Source organism: Bombus bifarius, unplaced genomic scaffold (genome assembly GCF_011952205.1).
Source record: "Bombus bifarius isolate JDL3187 unplaced genomic scaffold, Bbif_JDL3187 scf7180000008008, whole genome shotgun sequence".
Classification (NCBI taxonomy): Eukaryota; Metazoa; Arthropoda; class Insecta; order Hymenoptera; family Apidae; genus Bombus; species Bombus bifarius.
Genome location: NW_022884386.1, coordinates 1093102 through 1108414, shown reverse-complemented (window position 1 = coordinate 1108414; position 15313 = coordinate 1093102). Strand labels below are relative to the sequence as shown.

The following is a 15313-nucleotide window of genomic DNA, read 5'->3' as shown; positions in this document are numbered from 1 at the left end:
TCGGTAAGATCCACGAAATTCGAAAGTTTTACCAATAAAATACCGTTTTTGGCGTCTATAAAATATACAATGTGAAAATATAAAGACATATATTAAACGCAAACCGAGATCAATCGCGCAGTAATAAAAAGAACAATTGTTAATTACTACAGAAAAAGAAAAAATGTATAAAAGAGCACCACGTGAATAATCGCTGCAAGCAACGACAATCGAATGCTCAGGTGTCGATTTCATTTAATTTCGTGGAAAAGCATCACAGACGGGTTAAACGCGAAACGATAACGAGCAACGGGAAAGATAAATCGCTATACCACAAATTAGAGCCAGCTTTTCTGTCATAGCGGCGCGCACGAGAAATAATTACAAGGAGCGAGTTCCAGTGAAAGAGACATTACCTGGCCTGAACGTCTTTGTGAACGTTTTATACGCTCACTGAATATTATACGTACACCGATGGTAAATAAGGACCAGGCGCTCGTTCAAATCAGTTCGAGCGACGATGATTCGCCGTGGAAACTGCTATTACGGTCCAAAACACCGAAAATGTCCCGTAATTGCCGGCAACCTAACAAAGGCGCGCTCGAAATACTATGCAACGCGACTGCGAAGAAGAATCATGAGAAAGAACGAAACATTTAAGTCGAAGGATAGGAAAATAGAGCGGATTTTGGATAATTTGTAAGACGTTCATGGAAAATATCTTTACGAAGAGAATGAAGAAATAAAATCTAAATCCAGGTTTGCTTCATCTTCCAATATTTCACTCACAAATACTATAGTGAATGTCTTACTTTTTGATATTTTGTATGTTTTTGGATATGGACATTCTGTAATCTTATATATCTCGTTTTTTGGAATTTTTCAATTTCGGAAGTTTGGTACTTTGATTAGAATACAAAAATAAGAAGTAAATAGAAAGATAGAAATGTTTGAGACGTAGAGTTTTCAAGAAGCGTAAGGGGTTTGCGAATGATTTTCGTACGTTCAAAAGAGTTTTTTTATTTTCGATACTATAAAACAAGTGGTTTCGTAATACATTTTACGTAGAGACGTGCAATCAAAGATCGCTCGACGACGAAAAATAAATAATTATCGCGCATTTTTCTCTCGTACATATACGAGATTTCTGGGATGAAATACTATTCGATACACTTAAACGTAGTTTATAGTAATCTTACATCGATTAAACTCTATTTTTCTAATCTAATGACTACTCATTAGAGTCGAGTATGATCATAATAGAAATTATTCCTTAAGTACACTTAATCTAGACGTAAGTTTCTTAACTATCTGCGTAGTTACTATCTAATTTTAACTTGTATTAAGAAGTACACCAGAAAGGTTTTCCTTCTTTCTGTCTTTTTACGATAATATCTTACTCGTAAGAAACATCATTTGGAGTGAAACAGAAATTATCCACAATTTTAAAAAAATCGAAATTCTGTTCGTAACGACGTTACGAGAAAAGTCATCTGCGATATCGCAAATTGCTTTGTCATATTTTTTCATTGCTTGTTCACGTGATTTCATAGCGTCAACGCAGTCGAATCTTCTTCATCATGTTGAGAACGCTGGAGCCAGGCAGGGGGCAGGTAGGGTAGAAATTATGACATCCTTGACCTTCCACGCCGGATATCAGTTGACCCATATGCGCCGCGAAGTGGTACCTCGAGGGCACTTCCGCCATCGTGTTCAAGCTCGTGTCCCTGAAAAGTTTCCATGAAATATTCATCGTTTGTACTTCCTCTTTCGCCAGGGCGGCGCAAGTATCAAAATGTTGCCCCGCTAACGTAACGTTAATTAATGTAAATATTTAGCTAAATATTTATCACTGTTCCATAGTTGAAAAGTGAACTTTAATTCTTGCAAATTAAAGTCCCTTAGCAAAGCGTCCGCTGCTCAACGAGTTCCGGAAAACTGCGGTAACGTTGAAACTTTGATAACTTGCAGTAGTTGTTCCTATGTAAACGCATGGTTTCCAAACGTATCTTATTAAAATGATCCTAGCTTTAGAATTACAAATTTTTTAAATCATATGATAAATGTACTATACATAAATTTTTACTTAAAGTCTTAGGACAGCTTATATAGCTTTAGTAAATTGTTGGACATTATTTGTCGATAGACTGATAGTTTCTAGTAGTTTAATAGTTTTCAATGAACTTGCTAATACCAAACGTTAATTTATGCACTAGCTGGTTTCTTTATCATATGGAATGCCACTCGACGATTATTCAACATTTTCCAGTTTCTAAACGAATATAGCTGCCTTAACTTGATTGCAAATAATTACAATTAAGGTGACATGGTGCAAATAAACTAAAGCATACGTAAACGTATTTTGATCTCGATAAAAGAAAACATCAATTTTGCCAAGAATTGCCAGCTATTCATAATAGTTACAAAAAGAAGCAAACTAACACTTGTTATTTAGATAAGTTTGACAAACTCAACTGTTATTTAAAAGCTAATAGCTCTGCGCTATATTTATTTTTTATAACAAGTGCTAACATTATTTTTATATATATTTATAGCAAGTTATCGTGAATTCTCATCTCTGCAAATATGAAATACATAACGTCGTTACAAGAAATTAATTTAGCAATATTCGACGGTTGGTAAAAATCTCTTACTTTTCCTCCTTGTGAAAGCGAATAGATTGACGCGAATAAGACGAAGCAGGTGTCATATTTACGAACACGTTTCGCAAGGATTATGTCGCGGAAACTCGTTTCGAAACGATCGAAAGAATAATCGACGGGCGTCGACGGCACTGGCACGCACGAAATCGACTCCACTTTCGCAACGTTTGACCATGATAAACTGGTTGAGAACAAGCCGCATAAGAACAGGCACAAGGCGAGTTGCCTTTTACTTTCGATATCGACTGCTGTCTGTAAATACGTGCACCAGAATCGTTACGCTCGATGAAACCGACTGCAAATTGCACGAACCAGCCTTTCTCTGGTTCCGTCCTGTGCACCAACTCAGAAGAAATGTGGGAAAATTGGGGACCTCCGGTCGACGCTCGCCACGCGAGGTACTTCCGTTTCCAACTTTCGATCCCAGTAGATTTTACTATTTAATACAATTTTCTGTGCGTATATTATTTATTCGGATTATTTTCTGATATCTCGTAACGTTAACCGTGTCGTTATTATTGAAATTTTGGTGGTAATTCTGCTTTAGTGTTCAAAAAATTCGATACTTTCCTCCTCGTTTCTTTATAAGGATGCTTCATTTAGATTCTTTTCTCGTATAATATAATCAATATAAAAAAATCAATAATGCAATCTCACGTAATATTAATTACACCGTTATTATTAGAATTTCGACGAATCCTTTTTAATATTCAAAGATTTCAACGCAGATATTCCTGATTCTTTATAAAAACGTATTTTATTCGTGTATCTTTTCTGAAACTTTTACTATCTAATTGCGTGATCCAAGAGAATTATAATTAACACGCATATCAGCATAGAATCTGTAAATAAAGGTTGTGAAAGAAACGTTTCCATGGTTTCTAATCCTCGTTGGTATCTTATTTATAGAAACAGAAACATCTCCCTTTATCTCTCACTTTGCTTAAAACCCTCGCTGAAACCCATCGCGTTTCATAAAATGAATTGATTCATAAAAATAAATAAATTTACAAAATGAATTATCGCGATGATTTTAGTAATTACGACACAATTAAAACGTATATCAGAAAGAGATTTAAATAAAGAGCACACGCGAAGGAACTTCTATTAAAACGCGTAGAATCATTACATGATCAACGCATTATCCAATCATTGCTAGGTTTGAAAAATTACAAAATAGCTCACAAATGGATCTCTAACTAACAAATTAAATGGAAATACGTGAGAAAATTTATTATATGATTCCAACATCTCCCAATCGTTCTCGACTTTAAACATTCCTATATAGCTCACAAATATAATACATCACTCGTTGATACGCGACATGTTCTGGTAAAAGGAAGTTCAGATGCAAAAACTCGATTTCGACTTCTTCGTGATTTTTATAGACAAAAGTCTCTTTGCAATGAGAGCAACCCCAATCTCGTAGAATAATTATTCGCTTCACAACTCACAATCAGAATCATGCACAATAACTACCAAGTGTTTACAAGTACATATTCTCATTTTTCAATGAAGCATTTGTTTCATTGAGTTCCATTTTCCTAGTCAAATCTCGTAGTCATACGAAAGTACTATCAAACGATATGGAAATCTCAATATACTCGGACTTGATCAACCAGTACATAGACGCTATAATAAATACAATAGTGCGCAAATACCACTTATGGCCACTGTATTAACGATGAAAATAGACAATTTGTAGAGCTTTAAACGCGTTTATCGCGAAGAGTCATTTTTACACGTCAACCTTCTTCCATATCAAATATATGAAACCCAAAGAAGACACAACGATCCATAATATCCGCGACCGCAACTGCCGATGAAGAAAGGCGTCCGCCATATCTTGTCAACGAAAATATGGGAACTCACGTTCCATCCTCCGGGAAGTCGGAAGAAGAGGGCTGATCGTCGTAAGAAACAGTTTCGTCACGCATGGCCCCTGAGGAAGATGTCTCGCGGCCGCGAAAGGGAAATCTCCCTGTTTGCCCGTTTACGATCGCAGCCTCGAGGCGAGCATAACGAGCAAACGCAAAACGGCTTCTTAGCTTTTCCATCTTGATCGGTTTAACCCGGAGCGGTTCCATAAAAATCGGCCTCGCTATGGGAACGGCGTTTACGCACGCATAAAAGTAAATATAAAGCACGAATCCTTCCGGGACGTTAACCATCACGATCCACCGTGACATCATTCCTTGTTGGTTCTTTAACTTTCGACTTTTCCCGCCTTCTTTTTATTTCCTTTTCCTATTCGTTTGCGTGTATTTTAATTTGATGCTTCGTTGGGGAACGAGTGGAAAATTCGGGGGCAATGATCGAAGATCAGCCTTTGCATTTACTACGAGTGTTTTGATTTATCGCGTGTATTGACAAAAGTTATGGTCACATTTGTGACCATAACTTGGATTTTGTAGATCGTCGATTTTAGTGCACAAATCTCTTTTCGACCGTATCGAAGCTGGGATATCAGATTAAGCATTGTATTCTTTACACATTTCGTATATTCTTTGGTGATTTTCTGGCGTAGTTTTGGAAACCAAAACTACTCAGTGGCAGCTATGAACCTGTTTGAAACGAATATTAAATTATACAAAGTTACGTTTCTCAATTATTTCAATTTTATTTACACGGATTTTCATGATTAAATTAGAGTATTAAAAAATATATGAATTATGAGAAACATGTACGTCGATGTTTCAATAATATCTGTCAGGTAAATCTGACAGAATTTTATCAATTCATTACCAAAAGCTATTCTTACTTGATATCAATTATTTAATTATTTAATTAATTACTCTAACGGAAGAAAGAGCACGGAAGGTTCGGAGCTTAATTTCTGTCAATTAAGCTCGACACGGTCGAAACGAAATTTAATTTCCGCGTGGAGAAGTAAAGAGCTGTATGTAATTTCGCGAGATGAACGGAAGCATCGTAGCCGAGCAACGACCGCGAATTAACCTTTAAAGCCGAGCTACCATTCTATTTCTCTGTTTTCAATCTCCGGAAAACAAGAACAAGAAAACGAAAAAACAGAGACGTTTCTGCAATCAATTACGAAATGATATCATATCGATTCCACCGATTACCGTCGCTTGTAGGGACTAAATGATGCGAAATAAGATTCAGGGACAAGCGATGTTCGAATGAAACACGCTTCAGGCGTCGTAGAAAGTCGGAAGATTGAATAACCCGTGAAAAGGAAAGTGACGGATCGCTATAGCCTCCGTCAACGTAGAAGCACATGGTCGTTCTCTTTTCGAGGCGGCTTACATAAGAACAGAGGAACTTTCACGTTGTACTTCGACCTCTTGCTCGCAGAAAAACCGCTGGCTCTTTAATGACCGGAAGTATTATAGTAACGTCTTGCAGCTAAATACCAGATCTCCGTACATTCTTCCCTGTTCTCTTTCGCTGCATCTTCATTCTATCTTGTGTAAATATTCGAACGAAATTTTATTTTTCACATTTATCATTCGCCAACTTCTATTTACGAACGATAAATTTGGTATGAAATTTGGAAAAGGAATATCGAGGATACGAGATTATCCCAACTTTACGATACGGACAGTACATCTGCTATTTCCGAGAAGTTGGAATTTCCTACATTGCAGATTATAAACTTTACAATTCGAATCACGTCCACGACACGGTTAGCATTTTTAAGCGCTCGTCAGGTCCGTGCAACAACAGATGACGTGTGATAAACTTCGATCCCGGATTAGAACTCGACAATAGGTCACCGGATGATGTCGCTAACGGGACGTTGTGCTACGTACTCTCAACCAGGTACGCAGTGGACGCACCACTTGCAAGGCGACCACGACAGTTTGACAGTCGCATGATTGCAAAGATATAGATTTCTACGTCGTAGAAAACGTTGACGAAAACGTAGCCCCTAGACAGACACTTGGAATGTAAGCAACACGTGCTTCGAGAATAAGACAGGTCTCGTACATACCCACGTTTCATACTCTCTTACGTTCATAACTCTTTCATCACTCGTCACTTACGTTCATCACTCGCTCGTTCATCACTTACGCGAACAGTTACGTGTCTCACGACACAGATTTCATACTTAGAGAAAAGTAGGCTCTTACGTTCATACAACATACTTCAACGCACACTACAAATCTCTTCAAATAAACATACAAAAATCACAAACGAATTAGAACTCCTTAATCTACCTCCACCTTGAGGATTCATATCGTTGAAGGTTCGCCGAGTTTTCGATTTAATTGATCTCCACCTGGTTGAGAGGTGGTGACGAAGAGTATAGAAATTGCTCGCATGATTGAAAATTGCACCGTCGCGTCGTATTATGAAATAAAATTTCTACTCTGTCAGTTCGGATTGCCAGCTCATAAAATTCAATTAAAGCTACAAATTACTCGAGTTTAAAACGCGTATCTACATGGCAGGAATCTATGGAAGGGAAAACTAGATATTTCTCTCTTGATTTCGAATTCCACGTGTCCCGCAGTGGAACAAAAAATTCCTGCTCATTCGCAGTTTCCAGTCGGAAAAATCCCGCATGACAATTTCTCTTTCAATCAATACCTACATCTCGCAAAAACTCATCTACAAAAGAAGAGAAGAGGAGAAAACAGAAACGTGAAATCCGCCCCAAATCGCGTTGAAACGCGGAGATTTGCAGCGGGATCGAAACAACGCGAGCCGTCGATATTTGGCCGGTTTAACATAACTTTGCTTTTAATCAGCGAGCAAAATGACCCCCGATGGCGGCGGCGCGTGGCTGCGTTTCGCTTCTCGATCGTAAACGAATATTGCGAGATACCGCGGCCGTCATCCAATTTCAACGCGGCGAACCAGCGTCGCGACGTGCTTCGTAACCTCCGTGCGCGATCGTTCAACGTCGAACGCTCGTTCATTGAAAATTGCGCAACGCGCGGCCCGCTCAGCTCGCCATCCAATTTTCGATGACACGCTGCATCCTCGCGAGCAACGATATCGAGCCTGACTGTTCGACTGCATCTGTTTAGCGAGATATCGAACTGACGTTTGTTTGGCCTGTGCGCTCGGCTTGTTGTTTCGCGCACCAGGATCAAGCTTCGACCGCGCTGATCGATATTTCCACGATCGAAGAGAGCATTCGGCGCGTACACTGCTCCATCGGTGTAATCTGCAGATTGGAAGGTAATCCGACGAGCTGACGTTTAATTCTCCGACAGGGGGAGTGGAGTCCAGAGGCTGCATATTGTTGTTTATGAACGCTGTGCTCGATTTACGTATAAAGTATGGCTGATTTAATAAGGTTTCTAGGTGGCGCGAGATTGTAACATTGTGCGAGCATGTATGGCTATGTTTATTGTTCAATTAACAGTTCGCTATTGCGTAGTCAGGTTGTTGAATCGATGATTCGTAACGTGCGTAAATTGTTCCAACGATTTTGTAAGGAAGCAATCGTTTTTCTCGATCCAGAGTTTTACGAATTTTTGTACAAAAATCGACCTTATCGAATACGTGGCTTGATTTAGAAGATACTATCGGGATATCGATGACTCGTAAGAACAATGTTTCGACGCAAGTTACGATAGAATACGATCTTTCTATAAAAATTGAGAAACTTCGTCATCCAATATCTCAGCTTGATGTTGAACATACCATAAAACAAATATCGAGAGACATTTACAGTCAGTAAAAAGAACAAGACCAACGTTTCTACACGCAATCCACGATAGAATACGATTTATCTATACGAAATTAGGAAGCAATTAGCTCGAGCTACGAGATACCATTGAACGATATCGAGACATTGATAGCTCGTAAACAGAACGAGGACAATAGTCCAACTGAGTCCAGGATGTAATATAAATTTCACAACGTGACATTGGTGGCTCTTGTTATGGTTGCTGACCTATCGAGAATCTCATGATCCATGAACGAATGAATTCGCATTACCGTCGATGGTGATCGAAAGTGGAAAGTGAAAGTGGTGAACTGGAACGAGTCGATGATGAAAGTGGACGAGCTACGAGCGTCCTATGAGGTGTCGTAAAAGTTTCAGCGCGAAACTGCCCCATCATCCCGGAGGTTTCGAACGTCAATCAACTCTGTCGAACGGTTCGTAAACGTTCTTAGTGTGTAATCGCTGTTTCTTCGTCATGATCTATTTCGTTTCTTTCACCCGCCTAAAAGCGGAACGTTTCGGACTACTTCTTACATAGAGGACATCGAAAATGTAATTCCACGGAGGACTTGGAATATCGATGAACCGCAACGCGGATGAATTTCTAATTGAAAAGTAAAGTTACTGCTCGGTTTCTTAATGTTTCTAGGCGGTTCAGCGCAGTAGGCGATGGAGTTTTTATGGAATACTAATTTCTAGATAACTTCATATGAATGCTTAGACAGCAGGACCATGATTGATAGCGTCATATAGAAATTTATAGAGAAAGCTGTTGGTCCAATTTTATATTTTAATCATCGCTAGTTCTAGTGCTAAAAATTCGACGAAAGAATTTTTAACATTGAACACATATTTGGGTAAAATCAATGACCAAAATTGTTAAATAATTCGATCATTAATTCATAAGGAAATTTAAATCGAGCTACGTATTCATTTTTTTTTTGTGTCCCTGGACTTATCTACTTAAGAGGAACAAACAACTCGTCGTTTACCTGATTAAGTTTAGCAGTGACCGTTCCATCTCACTCAGCTGATCCTGATGGACGGACGAGGTCAGTTCGCATATAAGCTTGGGCAAGCAAGCCGTCTTGATCGTCGTCATCATCTTCGCGCGTCGCGAGATCGCTGTAAAGTAATTTACATATAAGATGCATAAACTTTTCTAAATATCCCCCCCCCCATTAATGAACTAATGAACATTTAATGTTTATGCAAATTAGTTTATACTGCAGAATAGTATGTTCAATGTATCTCGACTTGGAAATCAAGCTACGAATGGTTTTACCTTTTAGGTAGATAATCTAAGTAAACAATTCTTACTCTTTCGCTCTCCAACCTGTTTATCTTCAACGTTTATTTCGATCTGTTTATCGTTTCCTTGCTTCAAGTTGTATAGTCTTGTGATTAATACGAAATATCGGGTCGTTAAAGCGAGAAATATTAATTAAATCGGACAGCTGGGCCGTGGAATGTTTCGATCGTCAATTGGTTGCGACAATTGATCCTATTTTATTCAAAGATTGCGTAAGAAAGCTGGTGAAAATATACTAAGTGGATAATACTTGACAACAATATCGTAAAAGCCTGCAAATTGTATTTTGTAAATTTGTGGCGATCAATAAAGATTTTTAAGAAATTCTATTAATTCGGATAGTTTTGACTTGTACACGACTAACGAAAAATATAATACATTCTGCATGCTGCATACTATCGATTAAACCTACGCAAATAACGCCAAACAATTAACGATCAGAACATAAAAAGATAGTCGCTTGAGGTAAAACTTCAGGTAAAAAATGTACTAAATTTCTGGAATGAGGATTAAGGACTTTCTCTTACGTTAATACGATGAATTTTTCTCTCAAATTGTTTGAAATCCAATTTGATGGATAAAAGAGTCCAATATTTTGTACATTATGCTGTCTCGCTCACAGGAAGAATTTCTCCAATTTGATGACTATTATGGAACACAATTTATTCAACGAATTTAATGAACGTACAACGTGAGTCATTGTTGTCCCCACCTTGAATAACGAATCATATCAAATTTGTATCAAATTTATTGTTTCTGTAATTACTAAGACTATGCAAATGCCTTCAACAAAACAAATATTAACTTTCATTGAGAAGGGAGAATAATACTTTACTTCTAATTATCTATAGCTCAACTCGTTACAAATCGAAGCTCTCCATCCACATGGAACTCAATGGAGCTCAAACTAAATCAATAGCTTCCATAAGAATAAATCAAACGGAATTAACATTTCCTTTAACATCCCGGAACGAAACCGCACACGGTACTACGATAAAAAATCCGATGATTCGTTACGATGCACAGGTACATTAGCATAACATTTCCGGAAATTACAATTACATTACGAACGTTCGTTAGCGCGTCGATAGTCGAGATTTCTTAGTTCCTCGTGCGCATGTAAATTATTCCTTACCGTTTTCTTTCTCGTTATCCTTCTTCACCGTCGTCAAGGCTACCTTGTCTGCAGGAACCTTGCTTGCAGGATCCTCCAGACTTTTAACCGGTTCAGTGATATTTTGTCGAGACGATCGACCGAAAATCGTGAAGATCACGTAGCTGTAGTCACCGGCGAACATGAGGAACATCCCGAGGAATATCACGAGACGCACAGTGCTGGTGTCCATAGCCATGCCGACTGGCGTCCTTGTAACGTCACGTCCGCACCGATCGACGATCCTCGATTCACTGCGGCCTCTACCGATTCAAGGACCGGATCGGAAGAACACGCCGCGCCACTGGATTTGCTGTTTGAACTTTAGTCCTCGCTCTGCTACACCTAATATAGCCGTCGATTAAGACGCAAGGTCTTAGAAGGATTAAAAGGCAAAGAGGGTTATATTACCGATACTAATCTTCGTATTAGAATTAAGGCGAGGACAAGAGTCGACGATAAATTGACATCGTCTTGGAATTACAGTGGCTACAAAAAATATTATTGCGCACCATTGTTGTTTGGAACGTAACGTCGGAGGCGTCTACGCTGCGTCGGAATAAATTAGAACGAAAGATCAAGCCGATAATAAATAATCACGGACGCGAGACGAGCAGATTATCCAAACAAGAGTTCATTACAACTATCAGGGGATTATTAGGGCAAAAACAATTATTGCTTCGAACTTAACGTTGGAGCGGTTGGAAACAAGCGTATTTATCGTAGCATTTAAGTACTAATTAATCGGGTCTAAATATACTAAAAGCTCGTATGATTTAATAATATTTTCGTACGACTAGGAAAATTATATCAAGTTATAAGAGTTTACTAGGTTGACGAAACAATCTTAATATTTAATGTAGGCAACGGAGTAAATAAATCGAGGCTGTACTTCTAAACTTTGTACGGGCGCGAACAATTAGAGAGAAATTAGAACGGATTAACGTCGAGCACGGTGAATATCACACGTGATGGTAGATCTGTAAATTACAAAGCGAGAACGCGTAAGTGCGTAGACCGAACGCAACTCGCCGATTTATGCCGCATACGTGCTCTTCGTTTCATTGGGGAATTTTAGATTTTTGTGCAAGCAGCGACCGAAACCGCGATCAAACAGCATTTTCGACAATGAAACGTGACATATGTCAACGACGACGATGAAACGGAAAACAGTTATCGGTGGTCGTTGACAGCCTTGACAGTTCGGTGAGCTGTTGCTAAGCCGTCGAGCCGCCGAACGTTGCCGAAGATAGCGCTGCTATTGTAGAATCTTCGAAATTCGAAGAACAATAGTCGACTGCTCGTGGATAATATAAAAACAGACGCAATGGCTTCGAACGTTGTGATGCAAACACTCGGCGCTAGACAGAGACACTCCGATTGCTAAGGCAGCAACAATTATTGTCTCGACGATTTATCGTTGGTATCGTTGGAAACGATCGTTATTTATTGTAGCAATTACTTAATTAGGTCCAAGTATATTAAGTTTCGCATCGTTTAGCGATACTTTCATATCGCGATAAACATTTGATACCTTGAGAATGAAATGTAAAACCTGCTGTACACGTTGAAACACGTTGCTATGCATGCGTGGACAGCTGCGTTTCATGAAATCTGCACCAGTTCCAGTCTACCAGATTAACGATTCTCCTTAGTTTCTGGTGCGATACCAATGTCGAAACATGCGTGTTACAATGTCTGATTATTCTCCAAATATTAATTGTCAATAACAGAGGGCAATATTGACTGCAAAAAATAAAGAATTAAAGATTAAACAGAAACGAACAAAGTGATGGTTAATCAAGAGAAACAGGTTTTCTAATTTCACGTTATTTAGAGAAGTAAACACAAACGAACCGAGCGATTACAGAAATTATTTGCCTATTGACAACTTTGTTTTTCGATACCACATGAAAACAGGTCCTTCAAGGACTAGGAAACAAAATACAACGATGGGAGCCTACTGTAAACTAACCGATGATACTCGTTACAGGTAGAAAAAACCTGTGTCCCGATCGGTCCAGTTAAAACGTGATTCTGATTCCTACATCGATACAAGTTGCTTCTGATACGCATATATTGTAACATGTATCATGCATCGCAACATGTTTCAACGTGTATAGGGGCTAGGGGTCTTTATGGAAAAACGTTTTATTGGGAAAGAAGGGTATGTGCAAATACTTTTTGTAGCTACCGTAATCTTTCGTAATGCCGCCTGGTGTGCAAGTTACATAGTGCTCGTATATCTGCAGCTTTCAATTTTTTGCAGCTTCTTTACGAACGTGTTTATCGCACTGTAATGTAGTAATGCAATGGTAGTTAAGAATTTATTTCTGGCGATTATTGATCGATAATTCTTAGAACATACGAGTTCAATTAAACACTATAATCAGTTACAATTCTGAGCTGATAATAGGAATTTCTGTACAGTTGTTACTTTGGATATTTTTATATTTCCTTTAATAATAATTAAATAGGATAGTATCAGCATTGTTAGAAAATATTTAATATCGATTGGAATCGGTATTAGTCTGTTAGTACAGCCCACTTAGTTTTAGCGTTTTTCTTATGAACATAAGGTTATTCCAGTAGGTGAAAGAAATTCTTGTACAATTATTGCCTGAAATAATTTGTATCTCTAGTAATAATTAAACAGAAAAATGTTAAACAATGTTGATCGATATTTAATAATTACTTGTCGACAAAATTAGACGTATTAAGGTCTCCGTAAGAATTTGAAAGGAGAGCGTTCAAGTTATGCAATAGTCATGTTACAACGCCTTAACCCGATTTTTGAGAGCATGTAAATACACATATAGCGAAACAATACATACTCGTGAGAAGCATGGACGATGTGCTAAGACTGTGGTCACGGATCGTCAACTTTCAACGTGGAAGATGTTATAGCAGAACTTTCGCTCTCTGTTCACTTCCACTTTCTTCGATCCCGTGTGTCGCAATGCCAACGCAATCCCCAACGATGGAACACTATACTTAAAACTGAACCACACAAGTCAAATTTTTCCAATATCCCTCCGAATCGGATTCTTCCGAATTCTTTTTTTTTTTTTTTTTCTTTGTTTAAAATTGAATCGCTGCAAAACTGGTTTGTAGTCCGCGGAATGCACTCTAACACTGCTCCGTTAAAAGTGAAATCACTGGCACGAACACGAGCGGTAACAAAGCTTTCTAAACTCTAATTAATGCTATACTCGACACGGGCACAAACTTACGGGAAATTATAGTGTCTTGATTAAATAATAGAATTTGATAGGTCAAGTACAAAAAGTTATGTGTGTATTCGATGACGAATGCGTTCCGATTGGAGGAATTCAGCGACGCTGCCGCGGTCTACCGACGTCGCGGAATGACTGTGAATGATTCGAAACCACGGCCTACGGACCTAACGAGTTGTCAGTGAAAGTTGGACACTCGGCCGCAACTCGCAGCGATCGGATCGGCCGATCTCGTGCCGTGATTCGTTTATTCGCCAGTTTGTCTGGCGAGAACCGGTGCGAACAGCTAACAACCATTTTTCACTTTGTTCTGATAGCGCACGAGTTCTATATCTTATCGGATAAAACAAGTACAGATTCGTATTTAATCGACTTTCCACTTAGTATGAATTTATTAATTAATTTATTAATTCCGTATTATTTCTTTTCCTCTAGATGCGGTATTTCTAGTAATCTCCAGTTTTAATTGTTAAGATATAGAGTATTACATTTTTAATGGAAACGTTAAGTATGGAAATTGTTAGAAACAGTATTCTTTTTAAATCAAAAACTACTCACTCTAATTTCTTTCTACGATATAAGCTATTGGAAAAGTAGAACATGGACTTTTCTTTGAAACAGTTTTATTTATATCGCTTAATAATTTCAGTTTTCTTCGTTAGTAACAAATAACATTTTGTTAAATACAAATACCAAACATGTTATTGTTTTGTCAACATTAACAACATCAAAATGTTCTTCTCATTCTTCAATATCTCGATACACAACGAAATAAACATTTATATAGAGAAATTATTTTTCAACAACAGCTCTACACATGTAATACGATGTTTGCTCTCACAATCCTGAATAAATGTATTTTCCAGTTCCACGATATATCCTGCGTACGTAGAACAAAAAGAATTTTTCTTCGAGTAAACCAGTTTGCCCAAGGGCAATGATACGTGCGCGTCCAGATCAGACAAAAGATCAGTCACGTACTATCTTCAAAGTCCATATAGATACGTTTGCTTTACTTCGTATATTTCCATGATAATAAATTTTCATAAATTCGTTTAAGTTCGGTTAATTGATTTTGCTTTAATACGCACTTTTCTACGCAGTGTGCGTTGAAACTTGATTCTATTTTTAATTTCACTTTCCCACAGAGTCGTCGTATACGCGTTGCACTCTGACACACGTCTATAAAGACGTCAGCGTATTTCGTAATTGCTATAGTCGCGTGAGAAAAAGTCTGATAATCTAAAATGCATGATCGTGTAATACGAATATTGTCCTTCCTCGACACCAGTATTCGACGTAAACGTGCTAATTAATTTTGCC

General features: G+C 38.2%; 1 protein-coding gene across 3 annotated transcripts; it reads right to left on the bottom strand.

The window, feature by feature from the left end:
• Positions 1-985: 985 nt before the first annotated feature.
• LOC117206659 lies at positions 986-14196 on the bottom strand. 3 transcript variants are annotated; one of them, XM_033446167.1, is made up of 4 exons: positions 13589-14196; positions 10737-11099; positions 9282-9414; positions 1535-1706 (listed from the first exon to the last, which is right to left on the bottom strand). In XM_033446167.1, the coding sequence occupies exons 2-4, from the start codon at positions 10951-10953 to the stop codon at positions 1535-1537; spliced, it is 522 nt and encodes a 173-aa protein (XP_033302058.1). In that variant the 5' UTR covers positions 10954-11099; positions 13589-14196. The 3 variants fall into 3 exon arrangements, with proteins under 3 accessions (XP_033302060.1, XP_033302058.1, XP_033302059.1); XM_033446168.1 differs by lacking the exon at positions 13589-14196 and adding an exon at positions 12289-12457; XM_033446169.1 differs by lacking the exon at positions 13589-14196 and having other exon boundaries at positions 986-1706; positions 10737-11043.
• Between the last annotated feature and the right edge of the window lie 1117 nt (positions 14197-15313).